This window comes from Amblyomma mixtum, chromosome 3, assembly GCF_055824585.1.
Source record: "Amblyomma mixtum isolate Tamu chromosome 3, ASM5582458v1, whole genome shotgun sequence".
In the NCBI taxonomy this organism is placed as follows: Eukaryota; Metazoa; Arthropoda; class Arachnida; order Ixodida; family Ixodidae; genus Amblyomma; species Amblyomma mixtum.
In genome coordinates this window covers 101054240-101080184 of record NC_143014.1, presented here as the reverse complement: position 1 = coordinate 101080184, position 25945 = coordinate 101054240, and the positions used below count along the sequence as shown (strand labels likewise).

The 25945-nt window shown below is 41.1% G+C and overlaps 1 protein-coding gene across 3 annotated transcripts in view; it reads right to left on the bottom strand.

Annotated features, from left to right (window-relative positions):
• Positions 1-547: 547 nt before the first annotated feature.
• Positions 548-25945, bottom strand: part of kcc (solute carrier family 12 member kcc) — a 288496-nt gene continuing 263098 nt past the window's right edge. For all 3 annotated transcript variants that reach the window (XM_089580433.1, XM_089580432.1, XM_089580431.1), the window contains 17 exons: positions 25444-25501; positions 25029-25147; positions 23884-24058; positions 22389-22487; positions 22016-22135; positions 20221-20414; positions 19938-20017; positions 19218-19306; positions 15341-15447; positions 14934-15050; positions 14409-14498; positions 13108-13199; positions 12635-12742; positions 12479-12535; positions 11768-12138; positions 11068-11201; positions 548-8823 (listed from right to left, as the gene is read on the bottom strand). In XM_089580433.1, coding sequence (XP_089436559.1) covers positions 8732-8823; positions 11068-11201; positions 11768-12138; positions 12479-12535; positions 12635-12742; positions 13108-13199; positions 14409-14498; positions 14934-15050; positions 15341-15447; positions 19218-19306; positions 19938-20017; positions 20221-20414; positions 22016-22135; positions 22389-22487; positions 23884-24058; positions 25029-25147; positions 25444-25501 — 2102 coding nt within the window. In that variant the 3' untranslated portion in view covers positions 548-8731. The remainder of the gene's footprint in view (positions 8824-11067; positions 11202-11767; positions 12139-12478; positions 12536-12634; positions 12743-13107; positions 13200-14408; positions 14499-14933; positions 15051-15340; positions 15448-19217; positions 19307-19937; positions 20018-20220; positions 20415-22015; positions 22136-22388; positions 22488-23883; positions 24059-25028; positions 25148-25443; positions 25502-25945) is intronic.

The following is a 25945-nucleotide window of genomic DNA, read 5'->3' as shown; positions in this document are numbered from 1 at the left end:
GCGGATTGCACCCAGAAATATATGGCTCCTGCAGATGAGAACAGTAGCTCTTTTCAAACTATAGGATGTTTTAGAGAGTAAGATGGGCTGGCGTCACAGATAAGAACAGCAGCTCTTTTCAGACTATAGGATGTTTTGGAGAGCAAGATAGGCTGGCGTAAGCTACAGTCAATGCATGCAAAGGTCTAGAAATTTCTTGCTAAACACAGCCCGTGTTCAGACCACTTTGAGGCAGTTCAGGATCATATGATTGTTCGCTTGCTGTCCATCACTAGGCCATTTTACAGAATTAAATCTGTACATATTCAATCATGTTCACAAATTCTGTATTTCATGATTACCATCAACAAGCATCACACTCGAACTAGCAGAAACCATTGGAAGCATCTTGCACACATGCGAAACTGTGCCATGCGATGCCTGCCCCCCGTGCATATGAGGCTTATAGGAGGCAGCATGCTCCATTTGCTTCCCTCAGAACGTCATTTGGAGACACCGGCATGTGGATGCACGGCATCTCATGAAACTATTCAGACCATGCAACAAGAAAGGTTAACAATATGTCTTTATTATTCCTCTGATAAACTTTTTACGTAACGAAAACAAATGGAAGAGCGAGACATCGATGGAGAACAGCACACAGACAAGCTAGGGCTTCAAAACACAAGCTTTCAAACTGTTACTGTCACCGACAGCGTGCTGTGGCTGACAATATTAAAATATCGAAAAAAGAAAAAGTAAAAGAATGCCCCACGAGTGGCATGACATCGACAAGGCAAAGATAACTACTCTAAAACGTTTGCCACACAGTCAACCTATGCTCATAATTCTTTTCAGCAGACAATAAAGCATGCTCGACACACTATCCCACGCAACGCAAGTGGCTCCGCTTAGCATGGACTGTGAAGCACCTTTGCACTCACGATAGGAGGTGCGCGCACACTTAAAGCAGGTGTACGTAAACAGGCTATGGGCACAGTATGCCTTGAGGCTGAAACAATATAGGGTCACTCAGTGTATCAAACCACCTAATAAGATAAAAATCTGCACATTAGGCGCACGTCAACAAACTTTCGAGTTACCTCTGTCTATACAGCCTCTGCGTAAAAAAAACAAAACAAAATAAACTCACAGGAAAGTGTAACTGAGCTACGTACATGCACAGAATAAGTCATTATGTGCTGCACTTTAATTTTTTAAAGTGGTATCATGCTAAGACACACCTTTTTTCTTTTTTTTTTTACCTCTACAGCTTACAAGTTTCAACTGTATGATCATTTTGTAAACAGGATGAGTGGCTTTCATTCAGAAAAAATGGCAGAAGTCTTATGCAAGACTTAAGATTCTTGTAAAGCTTATGTAATAGCTTTCTGCAGCACAGTGCACGTCATGAGCAACCAATTGGATATGTGCGAGTGTGCTAATGGCCAGTAGTTTGTTTTCAAATGGGGCACAGCACCTAGGCACCTTAAGAACCATATAATAAATGCAAATGGTAAAAGAGAAACCTACATACAAAAAAGGTAGAGCCTGTCACCTAAATTTTGTTAGCATACATTCTAAGTGCATCCAACATTTTGTGCTCTGTAGACGATGGTGTTTCGATTTTAAGTGTGATATTGAGGGTTCACTGCACATGTAGGACAGTGCTCCAAGCAGCAAATCCTTCAAGGAGCATCTTAGCACTAGTACCGCCTATTTTTTGAACTTGCTCAACACCGACTAAACCGAGCCACGTGTGTTGCGCATCCCCTCCGGCCAATAGAAAGTGCTGCCACTCTCCTGTGCCTCTTCCTTGCTGCACAAACAGCATCTTAGCTCAATGAGAACAAAGCTCATCTACCTGTCTGTCATTTCGTTCATTTAGTACATTGTTTATAAACATGTATAGTGCAAGAAGTCATCGTTTGAAAATGTAGCTTGCTCTTCTCTGTGTGTCAAATATCAATACACAATTTCTTCAGACAGCAGTAACCTATCAATACGTTTCTGTTACAAGACACCTGTTATCCCCTGTGTGTTGCTAGCTAATCTTCCACACTTATCACCGCTGGAAAGGTAGCATAGTTACAGTACTTGTACATGTAAGGAAAGTACTATATAAATATTAGATCTAAATGAAGATGATAAACTACTGTAAACATCAAGCAACGCGTTGTTAAGCATTCTCTCTCTTGCTCTCAAAGCACTAGACATAAACACAAGTGCAGCAGCATATTCGGCAAGTTTTTTTTTTTTTGTTTCTGTAATCGTAATTGATGGCAGCGCCACCAGGGGAACAGAAAACACCCACGATGTGGAGTAACCTGCCCAGTTCAAGCTGTTCGTTGTTACCCGCCGAGTGGCGTTAAAGACAGCCCATGCAAGGAACACATTTTTTTTTTTTTTTTACAGATGTGTTCCAACGCCATGCAGGGTGCAGCATGTTGTAAGAGATCTTGTCCTCTCCGAAACGAAGATAAGATGCCCACTCAACACTTAGCCAACTGTCCTTTGCATGCCTCCCTTCATGTGGCAGATGTGTTACATTTGTGTAGTGGTGCACCTATCAGCAGAGTGGTGAGTGGCCCACATACCAATTTCGCACCATGGCCTACTTCCCTAACAAGCGAAAAGTTGGCACCCCAACCTGACAAAACAGAACCTTGCGCTCCAAAATTAAAAAGGAAAGACAGCGATCTCGCACACATGATTGCATTGACGTTGCATAGGCTGGCTCGTTAGTATGCTCTCGGAAGAGGCCCAGGATGAGCAAAATGATGGCACCTCGTATCTCGCCAATCTTTTCCTCTTACAGGGACCCCAGTCACAAACCACATGATGTCTAAAGCACAAAGCACTGCTGTCACACATCACATGTGTGATGACGGATAGACCGAAGTGAAGAGTAGTTAAACGATGCTCAGGCTGCACCACTAAAGAGGTCCAGGCATTAAATTAGGATCTCTAGTTTCATATGAGGGGAACTTGTGCACAGATCTAGTTACAACTTGTTTTCACCCACCAGACAGGCATATTCATTATGCGCTAATAATTTGCAACAGTGAAGCTTGTCTATTCTTTATATTGATATTAAGTTATTGTCCTCTTCCTTCTTTTGTATAGTTAAGTGAGCAAATAAAGCAACCCAATCTTGACTCAGACTGCTGTTAGAATCAAGATTCCTAAGAAAGATGTAATTACAAAAACATAACACCTCAACAGGCAGGCTGAGCTGATGAGTAAAACCAAACATCCCACCACTGTCATAATTGCTGATGAGGGGCCAGCAGACAAGATAATGTCTTTCCCGAAGGAGCAGCTACCAACCAACGTGCCTGACTGGCTACCGAAATTTCTGTGATTTGAAGTGGGCAAAATCCTACAGCTAGTGTTGTTTGCTTGGACCTGCCTAGTGTTCAGCCAGGACGTTTAAAACAGTCACGCATGGTCTGAAACATGAAAATTCCATTGCACTGAAGTGATAGTGGATGTGTAAAAGGATGGGCCAGAATACATGTAACAATATATGTTATGACCTATGATGAAATATCTCCTTTTACGCTTGCATCATTTCTAATGCCAGTTAAGCACAGCTGCAGCTTAGACATTGATAAGCAAGTGCTAGTCTTGTGCCTCATTTTGGTTCACATGGGCGCAGATGTTATCCTAGCAAAAGCATTTTGATACGCACTTATACTTGTGTCAAAAGGGGCTAATAATTTTTGGTAGACAAATAATAGTGGCAGAAGTTGGCAGTTGTGCTAAGATGATAATAGCATTAACTAGAATTCTTCATCACATAATTTGCGCAAAAATTGTGCTACTGCTAGCACCAGTCCAGGATGGTACCATAAATTCATACTGCACCATCCTGAAGTGGTACTGCATTAAACTGTTCTCATGGAACAGATTTGTGCTTATGTTTTTTGAGGGTGGTGATGATACACTTCTGTAACTTGGTAGGCTGAAGCTTAGATGCAACATTAACAAAGCACATGTGGCTGTATGCACTGGCCACTTCCTCAAAACAGCATGCCATTAAAAATGGTCGCAAGAAAGTGTCACATTAATGAAATGAATGCCCATTGAAACTGCCTCCATGGCAGCTAAGTGTCCTAGGATGACTTATGCACACACACTCTTCAAATGCAAGTAGTCAACAAATAAATACAACTCTGAGGAACTGTTACATGCATGTCGAGATAGCTGCATTTTAAAGTTGTCTCATAACATAAGCCAAAATAATTATATCAACATGTTCATCCTTTGGGTGTGACAAACAAAAAAGCCGATAATAAACAAAGAAGCCAAAACACTGGTAAACAAAAAAAAGTCCTTAGCAGTGAGTACTGGCATAACGGCAGCAGTGAATAGACTTATCTTGCAAACGCCCTTCTGCTTTTCAGCACCGACATCCTTCCAGCCTTGGCTTCTTCTAGTATCACATCAAGAGGAATAAATATGTCATCTTACAAGGTCTATATAATGATAGACACACAAAAACAGCACATTACATGTTTCAGGAAGCTAGAAGTGCAAAACAGCTTGCGTTGTATCATGGTAATCTAGTTGTACAAATCTGGGACAATGTGTAGCATATTCCACATAAATTTGCACGATATAAAAGCTTATAGAATTGCTTTTCAACAGGCCAACAGCACGGTAGCTAGGCAGCAACCAGCCATGTAAAGATGTACGAATACAAGTTGGGCTAAACTTTTCTGCATGAAAGTCAAATTCCAATTTCACAGCTCTGCTCAGCTAAGCCAAAGTTTAATCGTGTGTATTTATACTTTGTTATTTGTGAGCTGAGTGCTTAAAACGACTGTACATCACTCAATGCCAAAATCAAAGGCCAGCAGCCAGATATACGTGGCCCATTGTAAGCCATTGCATGGGAAGCACAGCAGGGAAGCTGAATGATAAAGCAACAACACACCACCACCACTGGATTACTGCCAGTGACAGAAAAGTCTGCTTAATTGAGTACAGACCAAGCTCAACAAGTTGCATATCTTGCTGATGGTTACAGTCCCAATCTTGACTGGAAGATATTTGCCCAGGCTAAAAATAACAGCAAACCACAAGGAAACCAAAAGACATCAAACGACAATGTTTCACAAGAATAAAGAGAACATTCAGCTGCGTGACCTAAGTAAGTACTCTTAAATATATTCACACACCAGTTTCCTAGGCTAGTGTCCACACCAAATATGCATGTTGTCTCATAAATGCATGTATTCTTTTTTTATGTTTTCACATCTGGAGGGTCAAGGAAAGAGAATATGTACATACAAAAATACAGTCAGTGCTTCTCTAACGTTCGTATATTTGTAACAGTCAATATTGAGCTATGCAGGGGGAAACACATCCAAGAAACCCACTGCCTCTTGCCTATCCCATAGTTCCTCTACTGTATTGGCTGTAGGGCCACTGCCATCAACATTTCAGCTGCCACCTTTGGTGCTGCTTCCCCTAAAAGCCCCTCACTAACTGCTACTGTTACCCGACTAGGAAACACATGCCATATGGCAGACATCACATGCGTCAAGGACAGCTACAGACCTGGCTACAGCGTGCAAACATCGAGGTGCACACTTGAGGCTGCAGTAAACAGTGTAATCTGGCTAATAATGAAGAAAGTATGCCATACACAGCAAATTATTGAGGAGTCAAAAGGCGAACTTTTCTTCCATGCACAGTTCATGTAGGCCTACATGTGTCAAACACTGTGGCCCTCACTGTGTAGCTGCTGCTGCAACTGCCACTGCATTTGTTCACTTGGCAAAGCTCGTCATCAAGTTTCGATCATTTTGCCTCGCACACTTTTTATGTGAAGGCCCATCACGGCTGTGTCTTGAACATGACAGTTAGTATGCTTAAATGCATTAAGCCCCACATCAAAGCTGAAAGGAAAGGTTTGCTGATGATAGCCTCAGCAAATTAATCTCTGCATTAAACCAATATGCCCCATGAGCTGGGCAAAGAAGCACAGCTGGCTGCATAACTCAGTTTGGATGTGACACACACATTTTCTTCTCATCCAATGAGCCATACTGAAGCAGTCAAATAAATAAATGCATCTCAGAAGGGGTGCCGTTTGAAATGCTGCAGTTGGGGAGCTGAAAGTGCATATAAGCAGCTTACTCTGAACATGTTCCTGCATAAAGTCAAGATGCAAGCAAGCTCCCTTAACATGCTGGCTTAAACCCATGCGATTCTTGCATGCTAAAACAAGCACACCTACTAAAAAGCTTCTACTGCTACAGCACAGATGAATACATAATTAACAAAAGCACTAAAGTGCATTCATACTTGTAACTTGAAGCCACTAGGTGTTATTTATTGCGACTTTATAAAGAACAGTGTGAAAAGAATGGCCCTGGGCCACTTCAATAAACTCCAAGCTGACCAATCCTTTGAAGCAACATTGTCTTCAGCCCACTTTTTTTGCTCAGCGCAGTCTTTTGGTTGAGCCTTGCAGATAAAATAAACATTGCTGGGAGGATTGTCACATGTGTACATATGGCTACAAGATACTATGGGTTTGCTTGCGGTACATATTATACACAAAGATCTCCCAGCTTCTACACAACTACATTCTGCAAGGACTATGCAAAATCTATGCGAAGGTATTAAAAGCCACCAGAAATCCTTGATAAGGCTCATAAAGAGAAGGACACTGCAAAAGGGCAAAAGAAAGGCAGAGTACATTTAGGCTGACATAGGTGGCACATGCTCGCTGCATTCCACATTTTGCAATATAATCTGCACGCAGCTACATCTCCCTTCTGCAAGACATGCCAAGTCACTTACTTCCAGTGCATTTACAGTGGAAACTTTTGAGTGTCACCTAGCTCTGTACACACTGGTGAAATGAGGAGCAACACTCAACTTGCAAACGTCAGCATCACCAAATGGTTCCTATGTAGATGCAGTCATTCAGAGTTGTACACTAACAGACAATTACTTCACTTGATGGGCTGAAAATTACTGTAATAATGGCAAGACTACAGAATTTATACTTTGTATGAAGGATAGATGCAGAGGTGCAACAAAAACATGCACGAAAAGAACGCACAGATAGTGCTGCATGAGAAACAGAACAAAAAAATGTTACAAACACACCTGGGGAATGCGACTAGCACTTTTTCACATGACGGCTCACAGTGTGTATGATTGGGTCACAGGCATTCACAAATATTACATACCTAAAACTAATACACCTTGCCTGCTGAACGGAAGTAAAACAAAGTCACATAAATAAATGCAAAACTAGAAGAAAAAAAAAAAACGAGACAGGGACACTTAAACCATACTACCAGCGCAGGCAGTTAAAAAGTGCAAAGAAAAAAAAAGAAGCATCCCTGCCTCCAAATGATCGCGCTGCAGCTGTTTATTAAAATTGTTATATTATAAAGCAGCTTCAATCACCGTGACAAAGAAACAAGAAGACAAGCAGTGTGGCAATACTGTGTCAGCACATTCATGGACCCTTTAACAATCTTGTTGGGTCCCGGGAGTTGTTAATGGTTGTACATGTACACCTGTGTAATAAAGTTCAGAGTTCAAAAGTCTGCATGTTAGGATCACCAAAGCTTGGCAGACAGCTCTAGAGGCTGGAGGCCCAAATGCTTCCTCTTAGTTTTCATTGCAAACTTTACAACAATGCAGTACCTTTATATCTTAAACATATAAGAGGTACAGCAACATTTCTATCAAAAGCCTCAAGCACTGAATTTTGGATGACAACTTTTGGGCTGCACACCAGATGGCCATGCCAGTGACTATGCTGACTGGCTGCAGGCCCACCCCATGTGGTAGACGATGATGCATTATCACTTAGCAGCAGGAGCACATATCAAGCTTCTGCAGATGTGTTCAGAAAAGGGCTGCTGAGTTTACTGGTACCAGCAGAGTTTTCTGACCCAAAAATTTTGGCAAAAATATTTTTCAGAGGTGCCCTGTGTGTCTTACACGGTTCATAACCATTCCAATCAAGCCAGGCCCAGAGATAACGTAAAGGAAATTTTACTGCAATGAGAAAACAAGAAATAAAACCCTGACATACGCATGCACAAGTTTGGCATCTCACAGTGTAATGTTTATCACAGCTGTTTTTCTTGGATTGTAAACTGCTATATGATAAGACAATTTAAAAGTCAAAGTACAATGCACACCATCACTTAAGCTTGAGAGTTTTTGCAGGTAAAAATAGACTAAACAATGAGCTCTTCAACAGAAAGTGCAGATAATGCTAACAAGATAATAGATAATACTAACAAGATAACAAGACCTTCATAACATAAAAATAGGTACCAACAAACAGCTGCCAGATTTCAGAAGAAATTTAGTGAAAAAGGAATTTCCTTGCATTAACCAAATAACTGCATCACACACATTAATTTTTTTTCACCATAAAATCCCTTTACTAGTGGACTAACCTTACACATCACTAGAGAATTATTTCAATGTTTGCATTAATGTTGAGAAATGATCACTGAAAAATGTGTCAGTGTAACAGCTTGTGCGTCTCAGTGTTTTTATAGCATCAACAGGGTTGCCACAAGGCTTGGTTCTTGTCTCAAAGCATCTTGCCTTCCAGGGGGAGCCTTCTTCACTTTCAGAAAGCGCACTAAAAATGCACAGCAAAATAAATAGCACATGACAGCGGAAGAGAGAAGAGTGCTGCCAGGAGCTCTTCAAACAGGGCCACATCAAGTGCAGCTCTGCAGGGGGGAGCATCAGCTCAAGAGTAGATGGTGATCACTTCACGGCCTCCACCACGCACCATGAGCACACGCTCAAGGCCTTCTGTGAGCACTTCCAAGAACTCCATGTCTGATCCCATATGTTAAGGGCCAACACACAGCACATTGGATAACCAGTAATAATTAAATATATGAAGAAAACTTGACTCTGACACTAATCAGATTTCCTCACCCCACTCAGGATTACAACGTTCCTGTTCTGACAAAAACAGGAACACTGTTATCTGTTTTGCCTGAAGCATTTCCATGCTAGTTATTTGCTTTATTCAAATGAAGCTCAATTTTATTATGAAGCTGAAAGGGACTGCCAAAACTTTGATAAAATTTGGAAGTACAGTAGCACAATTCTCTGTGCCTTTTCTCGTCTTCGTCATTTTCTGCGTGCTTTGTCACAAGAATGGATTATCAACTAGCCCAGATTCTAAATCCACACCTTATAAATAAGAAAACTTCTTGATCAAAGTGCATATTTATTTCTAGAGAACAAGCCAGTTATTTTGTCTTGTGTGTGGTTTGCGAACAAAGCAATTAAATAGTTTTTATACCTTGCAAGAGCAATGAAAACGTCTAGCACTTTCCCTCTAAAACTTAGCAAATTATCCTGGGAGGTTGACAGTATCCGCCACTTTACCAGGTGTCGGCACAGAGGAAAAAACAGTTGCATCATTGTCACAAGCTGCCTCTCTTGTAGAGCGGAAGTTACGGGATCTCCCAGCCCCTCTGAGCCGCGGAAATTACGGGATCTCACCGTCCCTCCAAGCATGCCTCGACATGATTCTCCGGGGCAGTGACCGGACAGCGCGCGTGCTTGACGATGGGGCGCCGGGCAACCCGACAAGGGAATAAAAAGGCAGACCGCCGCCCGCCCTGGCAGTGCGCTCTGGGGAGATGCAGTCTCTCGGCTCCCTCACGTGGCCGTTCACTCGGGGAAAGTGTTATTTTTTTTTCTTCGCCGAGCCCGCGATCAACTCCTCGTTCTTCCTCATCTGGCATGACCGCCACTACTGAACTCTGCAACTACGACGCTCCATCGAACAAGACAGTTGTGAGGACTCCTTTTTTTTTGCAAAAGACTGTCGATTAATTGAACATTTTTTTCGCCTTTTGTTTAAACCTTGATCTGGCTTAGTATTTTACGTTTTTTTCTGTGTGACTCTTGCCCCTACTTACTATATCTTTACTTCGCTATCGTTCTTCTGCTTTTATCGCGGTGTTTGTTCATTGTCGGTTTCTTTTGTTTGTTTGTTTGTTCGATTATTCATGCAGTGTAATTTGGACTACCAGCTGTAAATATTCAATTGTTTTAAAGAATGGTGACTTACTGTGAACTTATTCCTCAATCCCACACCGACACACGTGCTTCATGGGTTGACCAGCCTAACTTTAACTGTGTGCTCAAACTTCATAGAGGGACGACGGGTAACCGTAAAGGGGATCCCACACCTCTGTTGACCGTAACGGCGGGGGTTTGTGACAATCATCATTATTTAGTGCTCGTTCTTCACTGGAAGATGCTTCAGACGGTTTTCATTATCTCTGTCACATTGGTGGCATCCTCATTAATGTAAGAGTCAAAGTTCACACTCAACAGTCCCCCATTAATCTAGTTAGTGACTCTGTTCTCAAGACCTGGAAGTGGCCTCTTACAGTTGCTGCTTGTTTGCTAACTAAACAAGACCTTGCTTTATCGTGAAGTATTCTGAACCCTACACACCTAAGGCAAATTTTGATTACTGACTGCTTTGTTTCTTTGCATGCTCCAGCAACCATCTCATTAGGCTAGTCTCTGTGAGATCAAGGGCTATGTGTATGAAAGTTATGTCAGTAACTCTGTATGGTGCACAGATATTTCTTGTGCAAACTTCTTTAGGTGAAGAAGGTGGGCTGACTGTGACCTGGCTGTGCTTATTTTTAGGCATCAATGACATGCACACGAGGCTATGCCTCCAGCAGTTTTTTTGTGCCTTTTCCCTTACATCTTTCTTTGAACACTTTTGTAAGACTGGGTTAGACTTAGCTTATAAAATCTAGCTGATAAATAAATTAAACCCAATGGCAAACTATTTGGTAATCAGTGTATGTTCATAAAACTGAATTTCATTGCATTGGGTTTCAACTGCAATAAGCTACAATTGTAAAAATGGCTAGAAGCCTACAAAGAAGGTTAAAAACAGTAGTTGTGCCAGCATCTCAATTTTTCTCAGTGTAAGTTATGGTGCACTAATAAACAAGCCAAGCTATGATAAAGAAACTATCAGATTGTAATATAAAGCAGCTATTCATAGTTCCATGAGGAAGCAAGATTAAAGGATACAGTTCTCCTCTCCCCTCTGGATTCTGGGTGGTCCAGGAAGGTTGATGATGACCAACTTGGAGTCGTGTGATTTGTTTACAATCACCTCATTCAGCTTGACAGCTGTGTGCATACGGCGCACGTTGGCTTCATCCCTGCAAAAGCAATGTGCATCTCAGTAAGTAAAAAACACGCCAGCAGCACTACGGTTGGTACACCGCATCTTCAGTCTGTAGTAAGCCTGAAGCTCTATATCCATACTAGTAAAGGTGCAAATGATAAAAGATTCCACAAGTGAATTGCTACAGCCCTTTGCCACATGAGTAGCCTGAGGTCCTGTAGTTTTGCTTTTGCTCCTCCCTCACATTGTGGCAGCAATGCTGACAGCAGATCCTCCCCCCAGCTCTTCAAATATATACTCACTGACAGCATTTGTAACCATAGTTCCTTTTCACATTTTTTCAAGCCCATTAACAGGTGCTGTGATTGTTAATTGCTGCAAGTTTAAGAACAGTTCTCACGTTTGTGTTTACAACCTTCATCTGAGCCACACCTGTTAAAAGGGTAGCATGCGAAGTTCAAGTCTTCAACACTCTTCCATTCTACTGCATGAATATCAACAACAAGAATGGGTATCACATTTTCTAGCACTTTATATGGACTATTCCAATACGTAAAACCATAACTAAAAATTAAGCCCAAGGCAGAAAAGCTGACTCACGGCTTTAATTTCAGGAGGCTGTCAAACTCTGGCTTTTTCTGACCGTCTGATGTAGCAGCACCAGCAGCAGTGGGGGCAGAGGGGCCCTTGCTTGCCACCCCATTAGCAGATGCCGCACCAGAATCTCCAGAGCCATCCTGAGCTTTCTTTTCAGGACTTTCAGTCTTTGATTTCCCAGTGTCTTCAGCAGCAGAGACGGGAGAGCTGTCCTTTGGTGGTGAAGAAGCCTGCTTTGTAGGTGAACCTGAAGCAGACTTAGTTGGTGATGAGTGCCGGGAAGAGTGGCGGGATGAACGATTGTCTTCATCAGCAGCTACATCCACCAGTTCTGAGTCGCCAGCCTGCTGAGGTGGCTTGTCGCTGAATCGTACCTGTGAAGATGCTTGCAAAATTAGCTGCAAATGCAAGTCATCATGACCACACTACATCACATACTGGATGGACCAGCATCAACTGGTGTAAATTCACAATAGATGCAACTTAATACAGATAATGAAACTTGTGCAGGACTGAAAGAACTGCAGCCTTTTCCTTGCCTTTGTGGCTTTGAGTAAAAAAAGAAAATGAGAGCTGCACGAAATGAATACCTGAAAGCTGCATTATGTCTTTTGCATGTAATGTAACGGCCTTCCAACATGGGAGAATGCTTCTGGCATGCAGTGATAAATCTCCAGCACAGACTGTTGCAAACAAATTCAATGCTACTTTTACCTTTGAACTGGTGTGATTCTGGAGAGGATTGTGATGGTGATCCACAATGGTTTGAATCTATTTAAAAAAGCAATAAAAAACAGTCATAAAGACCTCTTTAAATCTAGATGCTACATGCACAATTCATTGCAGCAATTAAAACAAACAATCAGTTACCATGCTCAGAGTTTCCCGCCTGCTCAGCCTCATGTGCTTGAGCATCTCTGTGCGCTGCTCCATCATTAGTGTTCTTTCATAGGTGTATGCTGAAATGTCGCTGTCATTCTGCAAATGAAACAAAAGTGGCATTGTAAGTACATAAGCAATATCAGCTGAATGAACTTCTTTTTTTTTTTTTTACGAGCTTCTTTTTGTAAGTTTGCACTCCCCTTCCTCCCTTCGTAATGCTAAGTGTGGCACTATGGGCACAAAATAATAAAAAAATAAATAAAGCTCCAGCTGTAATTTCAAACTGAACACAGTGATATGCCTGAAGTACCACAATGCTAATTAAGTGTTTTATGATGAGGACAAGGATATGAAATGAATAGGTACAGATATAGTAATGAGCAGGAATCAGTGCATGGTAGTTTCATTTCATTTGAAAGCATAAGCACAACTGACGGCAACAGAACTGCCACGTGAAATACCATTTCCACAACTTCCACGTCGGCATCTATTCTCAGGTGGTAGAGAAACATGGCCAAGTCTTTCTTCATCTGAATGCTATTGTCTTCAAGTTCTGTATGCAGAAAATACTCAGTCAAGGTAACATGGGACTTGGAAAGTAGCAGGCTTACATAAGGTACGTGGACGCCCTGAACAATGTTTAACTCTACATTATACTCAGATAATATGACAAGGCTTTCTGTTGTCCACCTAATTCGCCATCTTCCTGCACACTTGTACACACTGGGAATCAAACATAAAGGAATTGCAAAGTAAACACTAAAAAGCAGCTGTCCTGAGCTACCATATCCCCTTTTGCGGCAATGTCCACATTTGTGCATGCAAACTTTGAGCATCTCTTGACACTTTCAACATGCTTTTTGTTGCACTGAGGTGCCCCATGGACATTGCAAGTGGCCCACTAGCACCATTTCTCTTTAAAAATGAAAAGCTTTAACACAAACAATCGATGAATATATGCCTCCGCATTCCATGGGTTGACAAGTGAGTACTTATGACAAACTTCTGTTGAGCCCTTTCATTAATAAATAAATTACAGTCATTAATTAATGTAAATGTACGGTTTTTACTGATATCATTTAATTTGGGCGCAGTGTAACCAGACTGACATGATGACGAGAAAAATTTATGCGAGCAAAAATGTGCAGAGTGTGCCTGAATGCCCACAATCTTGGTGAGCCTACGTACACAGGTTATTTACACGTAGGGATGTGCAAATATCCGAAATTTCAAATACAAATTGAATATACATGTTATTCAGATTATATTAGATTCGAGAAATGAACATTCGAAAGTATCTGAATATTGCCCTTGCAAGCAGCTACATTGCGTCCAAACAAACTGGTAGTACTCTTTGTTTAGAAACAACAGACACCATAAAGACCAGCTGCCTGCAGGGTTGCTCATTGTTTTCCCACCAGGTGAAGACAGTGGTGGTTCACATAGCTAAGCAAAGGTCTTCGCTTACCAACAGAGGCAGTTTTCCATTTTGATTGCAAGCTATGCAAGTAGTAATGCCAAATGTGCTGCTATCAAAATCGGACCACAAGGTGCGATCTTTGTGCGAAAATTGGGTGAAAACAAAGCAGTGGTGGAAAATAAATATTTTCTTTTAAAGGTGTCTAGATAAAAGTGTAAGTTGGTGTGTCAAAACAAAAATCATTTACAGTGCAAATACAATATGCTCAAACATGCAAATGTGCAAAGTATAATTGCTCAGAACAGATCAAACTGTAGAATTCAAGCCATCAGTCAAGGATACGGGCGACAGTGAAGATCCTCAGCTTGCAGTTTTTCCAAACCTTGTGCTGCTTCAACAAGAATGGCAGAAGCATAAGCAGGCCGCCATCATCTACAGTGAAGTTAAGGAATAACACACAACTAGAATAGTTATTGTCTTTTAAACGGACACCAAATAACTAGCATAGTTTAGTAACTAGAGAAATGCCAAATTCTTTGAAGAAATAACAACATCTAGCAGTACTTTTATAGCTAACAAATGATCACAACTTCTTAAGCAACCATGTGACATTACTAAAATGACTACTAAAAATGACTTTGAATGCCTTAAGTCACCATTACTAAAATGGTGACTTAAGGCATTCAAAGTCTTAATACAGCTTCATCTAATAAGGTATCCATTAGAGCATCAGTTGCTGAAGTGAGGAAAAATAATGATAGCAATGAGTAAGTAACATAAGGAAGTTCAAGACAAAAGTAACAAATTGAAGTAAAAACAAAAGACACCTCTGTTCAACATTCATTACAAACTTTAAATAAAGGATACGAACAATCCACCAGACATCAATGTTTCCATGGAGCTTCTCGGTGTTATCTGGAAATTGGCTGATATTTTTTGGCACCAAGAGGGCATTCTTGCTTGCGGAGACATTGCGCACAGTCTCTGTAGTAATAAAAGCATAAGTTCATCAATTCTGTCTCCTTTTGGAAGTTAATCAGTACAAAATTACAAGGTCTTCTTCATTTTGCTGTGAATATATAGGAACATAAGGCCTTCTGATCATTCAACTGTCCACTGCATACAATTTCCCAAAGAGCACAACATTTTCTGTTAGAAACAGCTGTACAAAATGCTGGATACAGCTGTAGCACCAGCCACAGCAAATGACCAGCACTAAAAAATGCTACATTTGCCCAAACAGCATAGGAAGAGAATGTAAGAGATCAGCTCACCGATAAAAACTTTCCATGAGCGCTCATCAGGAGATTGCCTCCACCCATAAGGCCAGCCAAGAATGACAGTGTTGTGCTTGAGTCCACCAAGGCCAGCAGTTTGAATCCTAAAATGTTGGAATAGGCATGTGAGATGGGGAGATAGAGAGAGAGAGAGAGAGAGGTAAAAGGTGATGGCAAGGTATGCAAGCCTCATTCACTACAATGTCTATTCGGAAAATTAAATGAACATGTGTATTGATTGGTCACCATTTAGCACCTAACTGAGGGTACCTCACAGAGCTTGCATTAATCATCACTCTTAATTTCGTCTGCTTCCTCAGCACTGTGTCGAATAAAGTTGGATGCAATGCTTGCACTGCATTCATAATTAAGGGCAACTAGTTGCACCTGCTCACGTTTAAGTTTTTTTTTTTCTTTGGCATAGCATAGCACCACCGAGGTATGTCCCCCTCCTAATACCCAAGACAAGTCTTTGTGTTACTTCTGCCTGATTTGAAAGGTGGTCTAATTTTACAAGAAATCTCAGGCCATCACAGAGATATAAGATAATACAATTCAGAGGATCATAGCCATCCCAAAGGAGGGCATTACGGTATGTTTCAATAAGAACAAGGAATGGCAGTTTGAGTGCAGTAACCACCAAGGGATCACAGCTGTCATAGCTTCATGATCCCTCACGAAGTTGCATGCCTTATTCTCAAGGGAAATGAGGCATCATTGGCATACGTTACCAGAGTTTTGTGAAATAAATAGAGGGTTAATAGATTTTTATGTGCCAGACACAAATTGTAGGCTATGAAGCCTGATGCGGTGGAAGGTTCTGCATTAATTTAAGCCACCTGGGCCCTCTTTTCATATTCTGATATTTTGGTATGCAGGCGCCTTTGCATTACGCCTTCACAAAAACATGACTACAGAAGCACCAGCCTTTGAGCGTGCAAAAAGTGGTGAGAAGAGAGGTAAAGGTGCAAAGCTACTGAAATTAAAACTTTGACTACATATAACTCAGCTTCTACAAAATGCATTAAAAAATTCTTCCTTTAACACCCCAGGCATACTGCACCTTTATTGACAGACCTTTAAGAGCCCCTTTAAAAGCCTATTTTAAGTAAGTATATACTACACAAAACTGTTGCTGGTTAAATGAAAAACCACATACACAAGTACAGCACTTCTCAGAAATCACTAGGCCACTTTGCATGTGATCGCTTGCGTACTTCAGGTGAAATAACACTCCGCGCCTGCTGCTCAGCAACCGTAGAAGAAAATTAGTACACACAGCGCTCCCGCACCACCAGAGCGCAGTACAGCTGATTAGGCTTACTGCTTGATGCAGCATAATGTGCCACTTTTCCACTTGTCTTTTACATTTGTACCCAGCTTTCTTAGTCACAATTTTACTTGCATGACAGTTTTTAGATAACCAAGGAATTTCTGCTTCATATGTGTAGCCCAGTGTCAACGTAAAGACTTAGTGAAATGGGAAGAAAATATTTTGTACCCCAGTACAACTCAGGGTACCAAACAAGTGCTGAGAAGGTATCGCCTTTTGTTGCTCCGAAGGCAAAGGATTGCTTGAAGGTACATCATGCGATTCCATGTAAAAACCGCATCTTGCGAGCTACGCACTACGTCTGTGCAAAACATTTGAAGCCAAAGACGTAACAAAGACTGGTGAGACACTTTATAAAGGACATGTACTGGTTATATTGCGCCATGAGGAGTGGCGCTGACAAAGGACACAGTCCCTATGGAGTACCCAATTGCCTTAGCTATGTGTCAAAAAAGGACAAAAAAAGGAAACAACCAGCAAACAGCCAACCATCCACAGCTACAAAAAAGCATCGTGTGATGCCAGACTGTCCTCCGTCTCACCACGTTACTGAAAACGCCGTTGGAGCCACCACAAATGCCACAATCATATTCAGTGCAGCTGCTACTGCATGCCCCGATGGTGCCTACTTCAAATGTATTCTCTGAAAGTTATGACAAGGCAGAGAGAGCAGCCCTGCCAATTAATGAATGGGCATGTCATAAAATTGACCATGACGGCCTGCAAACAGTTGTCTACATACAAGTACCTATGTGTGTCTACTTAAGCCTGCAATGCCATTAAAGACACCACTGCTGGTAATGATGGGTGTAAGTACTTCACTGCTCCTCCAAGCCATGTAATTACAAGAAAAGTTGTTTCCATTGACAACAAACTGAACATTACTGTAGCCCTGCTCAGTAAAGAAGAATCTCACTCCTGCAAGTTTTGTTGCAAGGTGAGCTGTGTGCAAGGTATTGAGTCCATGATGCATCAACGAAACACTAGGCTTGTGCGAATATTTGATAATTTCAATTCTAATAGTAAAGGTCTAATAGTAAAGAATTCAATGTTCGATTCAATCCAAATTTTGGGTATTTGAAATCTCGAAGTATTAGCCTAAAGCGAATAAAGTGTTTGGAAAGTTTGTTTTGTGTGGTTTTAGTTTAGTGTACCTCCTGTGCGAAGGCATTGTGGTGCATGCACAGCTAAGAGCAACAGCCTGTAGTTTGATGCAGCATTAAGAGGGAAGAGGTGATCAAAGATGATAAAACGACGCAACTCCATGCTTTACTCTCATGCATTGCATGGCTGACAAAGCGGCAGACTTAAATGCCAAAGACGCTGCAGTTTTCAGACACAAGGCCACATGGGCTGACTAATAGCTTATGTACCAGACTGTGAGTTTCTGTGTGCACCAACACAGATACAAACCGGCCTATGTGGCCGATTTGTGCCAGTTGTATAATGAAGAGGTCCAGTTTGTTGTTTGTGTTGTCAAGACATAAATAAACATGTGATCTGTTTGCTTCTATCTAAGCTCATTAAACACCTATCTCCCTGTAGTGAATAGCCATTCGTGTGCCACAAAAAAAAGATACTTATACACATGTGCCTCCTTGTAAGTTATTTTGTGAATGTAAGTTTTACATTCACTACCGCACTACTTCCAAACTGTATAACAATCATGACCTGCCACAAAGAGTTAGTAACATTAGGGACAGTTTTACACACACTCGGAAGGAAAAAGTAGTGACCTTCAGTAGACTAGTGCAGCTGAGGTTATGATAAAACTCTGCAGCTTGATTAGGCTTGGTTAACTGCACAAAAGCGGTGAGCTGGTAGTTGCTGGTTGTTTTCAGAACAGCACATGTCAATCAGGAAAATGCTGGCTTCAGACATCAGCGTACCTCTAAAATAATATTATATGCTACCATGGAACTCAAGCTCACCAGTTTCACATAAAAGCCGACAAATCATTTCTTTCTGCAGGCGCGAAGTAACACCGACGCCATTGAAACTGCTGATGGCACGCGTCACGCCTACCACTTATAAGCCTGTTGTACAGCAGTGTCACCTCATAGCAAAGGTTCAAAGTAGGTCCGAGGTTTCAACAGTTGTGGAAGCAGCATTAGCATGCATGAAATATTTCTTGCACCGTGTCTAAAGCTAGTTGTGTATGAGGTTGTAAGCAGCTATTTTTTTTTTAAGTGTGAAATGTTTAATACTGTATCTTGAGGCTAGGGGAGTAGTTTTCTCGCAAAAGCAGTGTGCGTGGAAGTTAAATGCATGCACATATCAAGTGGAAATGCCATTAATACAAGGTGAATTCAATACGTATGGAAAACATTTGTCTCACTTAAATTATACACGCTTGAGTAGAAACTTCACAATAAGCAGTTTGTCTTAAGGTGCCTCCTGGATCTTAATTTCAGAATGCACATAGTGCACTATAAAACACATAGAGCTTGGTGCTGGAGTTGTATCGTGCAAGTCACCCAATGATCTTTAGTGTGTAAAAATAAAAGAATGGCAAACAACAACAAGAAAGGCAAAACGCACAGATGGCAAATGGCATCAATGGTGTTTCCTCCAGCAACGACGTCTGCAAAGCCTTTCACTCTCTCTTCTTCAAGCACTTTCTTGAGGCTCTGAGTGAAAAACAATGCAAAAAATAACATTATCATTTAATTTTTTACTAACACTTATAATTTAGCTGGTTTGGGTGACTTATGAAATACTTTGCCAAGCACTTTTTTGCCTGCACAATATAGTACCATCTTTTCATGGAATATAAATGCAAGATTATGCAAGTGTAATTTTAATCATGCAAGAAAAAAATTAGCAGTACATTGCAACAACTGAGTTGTCTTATTCTGGTAAAATGTGCGACACACTTAAGAATTATGCTGTATGCTGTTGCTGTTGCGGCAAACCAATATTACTTCTGCTCTTTTTCACTAATATAATGAAAATTTCTATACCAGCATGCATTATCACTCTAAATTACTTAAAACAATAAATTTCTCACTTCAGCAAATGGTGAAGTCGACAGTAAGTATGAATTTAAAATGCGACTCATTGAACTGTTTAAGAGAAAAAGAAAGAACAGAGAGGTGTAAGAGAGGGACGCCTGTATGATGTCTCTAAAGGTATGAATAAAAATAAGGCAGCAATATAACATTACAGTGGGCCCATAACATACCATTCCTAAACAAAACAATACTTTTTTGCACTGCTAAGAAAGTTCAAAGTGTGCATGCTTATGCTGTTCACTCATACCTGTTTGCTTGCCTGGCATTCGCTATACATTTTGCTGTATTCTCCTTCCAAGACAGAGCAGACAAGTGTCAAGCCTTTTCCTGCATAATGCAATTTGTTGAAAGAATGCATTAACATGCTAAAAAAGATAAGAAAATCCTTCAACAAGTAGAGATAACAAACTTCAAGGAAACAAAGCTGCTCAACAAGCAAAGTGAAACCCTTCAGCTAAATTCACAGCACTCAGACAAGACAGAGTAGATGTGCTGCAACAATAAAATGAGACAGGTAGGTCAGCACTTACCAGCTTTGAGCTGCGAGGCAAAGGTGATGAGCTTGCGATATTTTGGCATGTAGTCTTGGTTAAGTTTGCACAGAACGAGCACTTGGGGCCTCCAGTTCTTAGTGTGAGGTGGTCCTTCTTCCAATCGCAGCAAGCTGTAGCGGGCAGCACTCAGAGCCAGACCCCGCAGGCCATCTCCCCACTCTTTCTCAGCTCTGTGTACGTGGCAGAGAAATATATTTATTTCGGGTTAAAAGATGGCTTTTACCATTTTGAGTCAACAATTATCATCCTGGAGTATAACAAGAGGCAAAAAGCTTTCTGCAACTGTGCTGCACTAGTTGTGCACAGAAAGGGAGTGCAATAAAGACAGCAATGATGTAAAAGAAAAGCCGAAAGCTTAATTAACAAGTTTGTGTGAGTAAACATTTTTCAAGCGTGGCAGTAGAAATGATGAACTCCAGGTGTCCTTGCATGTAATATGTAAATAGGCACAACCTGCTCTTTGAACATCACAAAAGGTTTTTCAGGAGCATGAGGGCTGTAATTACCTATAGTACACATGGTGCCAATGTTCTTCAGCGTGACAAAAAAAGATGTCACAGAAAAGGCAAAAGCTTTCAATAGCCGGATGGCTCTACGCTGACTGAGAAAGTGTGCATGATTTCTGAGAGTAGTTTTCGAAGTGTTCACTGTATGTTTTTTGGCAAACTCTACACCAACCATGCTGCGCACATTACTGGTTTATTCTTGGCATCTCTATGCTCTAAGGCAACCAGATATCTCAGTTGAACTTCTGATAAGCTGAAAAGATTTTACACAGTCCTGTCAAGTTTGCCTCAAAGGAGGAACTGTACCAGGCATACACAAAATCGCAGCAAAGCAATTAAGCCAAAATTATATCCTCAGATTGAGCTATTCAATGCAAAATGTACACGCATGAATTTTAAACCTTCACCACTCCATGACCTAGTGCAAGTACATTCTCACCCTGAGCATAGAGCAAAATTTTCTGCTAAAATTGATGAGGCATTACTACCGACTTTACAGCTTTTACGCAGAGCAACATATATGCCATGAGCAGCCTGGATTGAATAAGCCCGCAAGTGGTCTGACCTGTGCTCTAGACCTACGCTGTCACTGTCAGCTTAGTGTCTGTACTCTGACAACACTATGTTAACTATGCTGTAAGCAAGGGCGTCCGCAGAACTTTTTCCAGGGGGGGGGCACCCGATGTCCGGGGATGGGGTCGGCTGTAGGTTAGCACCAAAAAGGAACTAGTGCATAAATAATATCTGTAATTCCAGGGGGGGGGGGGGGGGGGGGGGGGGGGGGGGCAAACCGCCCCCACCCCTTCCGGACGCCGATGGCTGTAAGTGTGATATGTGACAGCAATGTAGGAACATTTACTCTACCCATTGTTTTCACACCCACAAGCCAGATGAATGCAAAAAGTAGCTATACTGGCAAATTTCTTCAAGGCACAATTGTGCATTATGAATTTCCAACAACACCAGTGAAAACAGGATTGGTAAATTCATATCATATCATCATATCATATCATATCATATCATATCATATCATATCATATCATATCATATCACATCATATCATCATTTTCTTAACTGAGCAAAAGTGTTGCTTTAAAAGCACCCCAGCCACAGAGACATCTATGTGGTAAATATGTTCATAGAAGCAAGAGATTTCAATCATACCGGAAAAAAAAATTTGCTGCTGGTAATGAAAAAAGGTTCAACGTTTTCTCCAGAAAAACTTCAGCTAAACAGCTAAAGCTACAACAGTAAAAAATACTCACCCGCGATATTCAATGTACTTGTACACAATCCCTGCAATTGCCATGGCGGCAAGGGCGTAGTACCAGCTGCTTAGAAACATGACCACAAGGCATAAAATCACTCCTGTCAATGAAAGTGACCTGCAATGGCAGAAAACACAGTTGTTTGTAAGGCTCTGGACCTATATAAACAGCAGGGTCTGGACATTATCCTGATAACAATTTGAAACAGGTCACAAACATTTAGTACTTCGCTAACCATTAAAAGAGAAGAAAGCATATGGCATATGCAATACACTGCTCCTAAAGTAACAGGTTATATGTCAGAAGCATGTTGTGCATTACTACCTGCTACAAGTATTATTACTGCTATTGCTGCTAATACAATACTTACCAGTGATAGTACTTGAAGCGTGGCCGCCAGTTGGGTGTCTTGAGAAGGCTCTGCAGTGTGCAGGCCAAGTTTACAAACATGTAGCACATTAAAAAGAACCTGGAAGAAGACAAACCATGGAAGGAAGTAATCTTCTATGGTAGTTGTACTATTGTCTCAGGTGTTTAAATTCATTTTCAATAAAACCACACGATAAAATTGCCGCCGCGGTGGCTCAGTGGCTATGGTGCTCGGCTGCTGACCCAAAAGACGCGGGTTCGATCCCGGCCGCGGCGGCTGGAATTTCTTTGGAGGAGAAATTCTAGAGGCCTGTGTACTGTGCGATGTCAGTGCACGTTAAAGAACCCCAGGTGGTCGAAATTTCCGGAGCCCTTCACTACGGCGTCTCTCATAGCCTTAGTTGCTTTGGGACGTTAAACCCCCCAAAACCAAAACCAAACACGATAAAATTCAAACAAACTCAAATTTGACAACGCACGTTTTAACAAGGCATCACATTGACTGCTTATCGATTGTTATTTTAAGCCCTGCGTGAGATATACATTAGTGCTGAAATTAACTAAACTTTTTTACTTTTGATTTCAAGGGTCAACATTATATCAAGAAATTGAAGGCTGTCAACACATAAGCTGAGTCGAGTTTCTAAATTTGCTTTATCGACAATGCGTTTTGAAATATTTAACGTCAAAAATACACATTTTTTAGCTTGTGAAGTTTGCCTCCCGCAATGCACATTTTTAAAATGGTGTCGCTGGGCATAGTATTGTAGCGGAAATCATGTTAACTGCTTCTATAGCATAAAATAGACAAATGGCTTCCGCATTTGCTGTATTAGAAATACGAGCATCGCTATTTTAAAAATGTCCCCGCGATTTTAAAAATTCGCAGGAAGCCAACTTTACGACCTTCTGATGTTTTGACGTGTTTTTGACATTAAATATTTAGAAACGTACGGCTGATAACGAAAACTTAAAACTGGACTAAGCTTTTATGTTGATGGTCTTCAATTTCTTAATATAAAGTTGGCCCCTAAAATCAAAAGTAAAAAGGTTGAGTAGTCAATTCTAGTTATTTAATTGTTTAATCGCTGAGCTCTGTCACATACATAATGTCTGCCCTGCTGTACAATTCCCCTGCACAGATCGCACCCAGCGTATCTCTCACAGGGTTTAAAATAATGATCTGTAAACAGTTAAAAAAAGACATCTGGAATACGGTATCATGGGACAGGAGCCAGTGTCCTGCATGTAACCCTGCTCACCTGTAAGAAATAATAATGCAAGTGCTTTTTTGATCCTAACAAAGCTAAAGGTGTGTAAGAAACAGTTAAAAGCACAGCATCCTGCATACCTAAATAAACATTTTTCCTCCTTGCCACTCCAAAAGAGCACAATGAAAAAAAAGAAGGGCACTCTAAAAGAGAAACAAAAATATACAAAGCACAAGAAAAGAAGATCACTAGGAAATCTGTTTTCCTGAACATTTTGCTCCTTACATGGTGAGGATGGGTGCGATGTGGTCAAGGTTGCCAATGAGAATCCCCAGCTCCGAGATGAATGCAGTGAGAAGCAAAGCCCGTACTGGCTCACCCCTCGAGGAGCTGACCGCAAAGACATTAAGCACAGGAATCACACCATCTTTGGCAATGGCCTGAAGCAGGCGTGGTGCACCTGCATCATGAAATGGGAGTGGACACAGTAAAACTTAAAAATTTAGTTCCTGTTACCTTGCAGCAACACTTATAGTGGCCCTGAAATGGCTGCATGAAAGTGAAATCACACTTCAAAAAGCTGTGAACAATGGAGGGTGAAACCTCGTAGAACTTGCTAACGTTTCCACCAGAGGACCTGTCCTCACCCAGATGAAGACGAGTCCTCTTGTCGAACCGTTGGCAAGCTCCCTGTGGTTTCCCCTCCCTTGACCACTTGGTGTTTGAAAGAAACCTATCTGTCTGCCCTCTCTACCATGGACTTCACAAATCTGTGGCCCTGTGGCACTTATGAAACTAAGCTCAATTTTTTGACAACTCATTCCAACAAATGCAAGCACCCTTATATGTTCTGTGTAGTTATGACTTGAAACGTACATTACCAGCAAGTTTTCTAGCTTAAAGATCAGTGGCCCTATTTTCTATTTTACATTTTTACAAACCTTCTTTAGGAATTTAATATAATAGTGAGCCTCAAAGCAAGCATTCCCAATCACAAAAAAAATTCCTACAAAAGTTTAAAAATGATATAACTATTTGTGTACTGGTGAATGCTTGTGCTCCCATGTTTTTAGACCATTTGAGGTTCTTTAGTGTGCGCTGACAATAAGAGTGCAAAATTTTTAACTAAAAATGTTTATACTGTGGCAATCCAGTAGTGGATCAACTACTCCCTCATAAGCATGCTATAGGCATGGTGGATTAGAAGTCACAGCAAGAGACTTTTACAACACTGTTCACTGACCAGGGCATAAATGAGAACAACACTGAAACTTTTTAAGAAACATTCACCACAAAGTGAAACCAAGGCACTTAAACTGAGCAGCAGAAAAGTTTGCAGACAAGCTGTAATCTAAACTGTTGCTTGTTTTCAGCACTGAGAATAATTTTTGTGCTTCATGTGAGAGACTGCAGTCCACTGAGAGACATACCAGTGAGAGACTGCAGTCCAGCTCCAATTGTGGACAGCAGAGAACCAAGCACCACCAGCAGTGGGTGAGGCCAGGCCAACTGTGCCACTCCCAGACCACCTCCTATGCTCTCTCCAAATCTGCAGGACAGGGCACACAATGCATTGGCTGCTCCGGGAGTAAGTGAACAGTTATTTTCCAAACCACTTACAGGAACAACAAATACGAATACACAAACATAGCTTGAAAAAAAAAAAAGGAACTGGAAAGTATATGCAGGACAGTAAAGAAAAGACTGGAATGTATGTCATGATTAATTGATTAACTAAGGTAAGAAAGGAAGAATCACAATAATATTTACACAGAAAAAAAAAATGATGAAACTGCCTTCAAACAGTGGAAATGCGAAAAAAGCCTGTCAAGAAACAAAACTTACTTGTCTCTGAGGAAAAGGTTGTCAAAAGCTGCACCGAAAAGAAACACGCCAGAAATGTCTGTGCACATTTTGTTAAGGAAAACAGGGTTCAAAAACTACCACTAACTCTTGTTATGTCTGCTGATGAACACAACCAAGCTTCCCCAGCTTCTGTATAACTTCAGAAAAAATTAGCTGCCATTTGTGATTTAAAGGCACATTAAATGAAGAAAGAAATACATGATGCACAGAATAATTTTCAAGAGCATAATATCCTTCGAATTCAACATCAACAATCTTGAAAATTACACAGCACGAGTTCCACAGAAAAAACTGAAGCCACAGTCACTTGTTTTCTTAACCTATGTTGTAATCTTGTTTGGCACTGAACCCTCAGTAAGATACCAAGTTGACGCCAGAGTACACAACCTCCATGTTTACAGTCAACATAGCACACAGAAGGCTGATGCAATGAAGATGCACATACCATGAGTGCTCGCACTGCTGCTAGCATGGGAGAAAA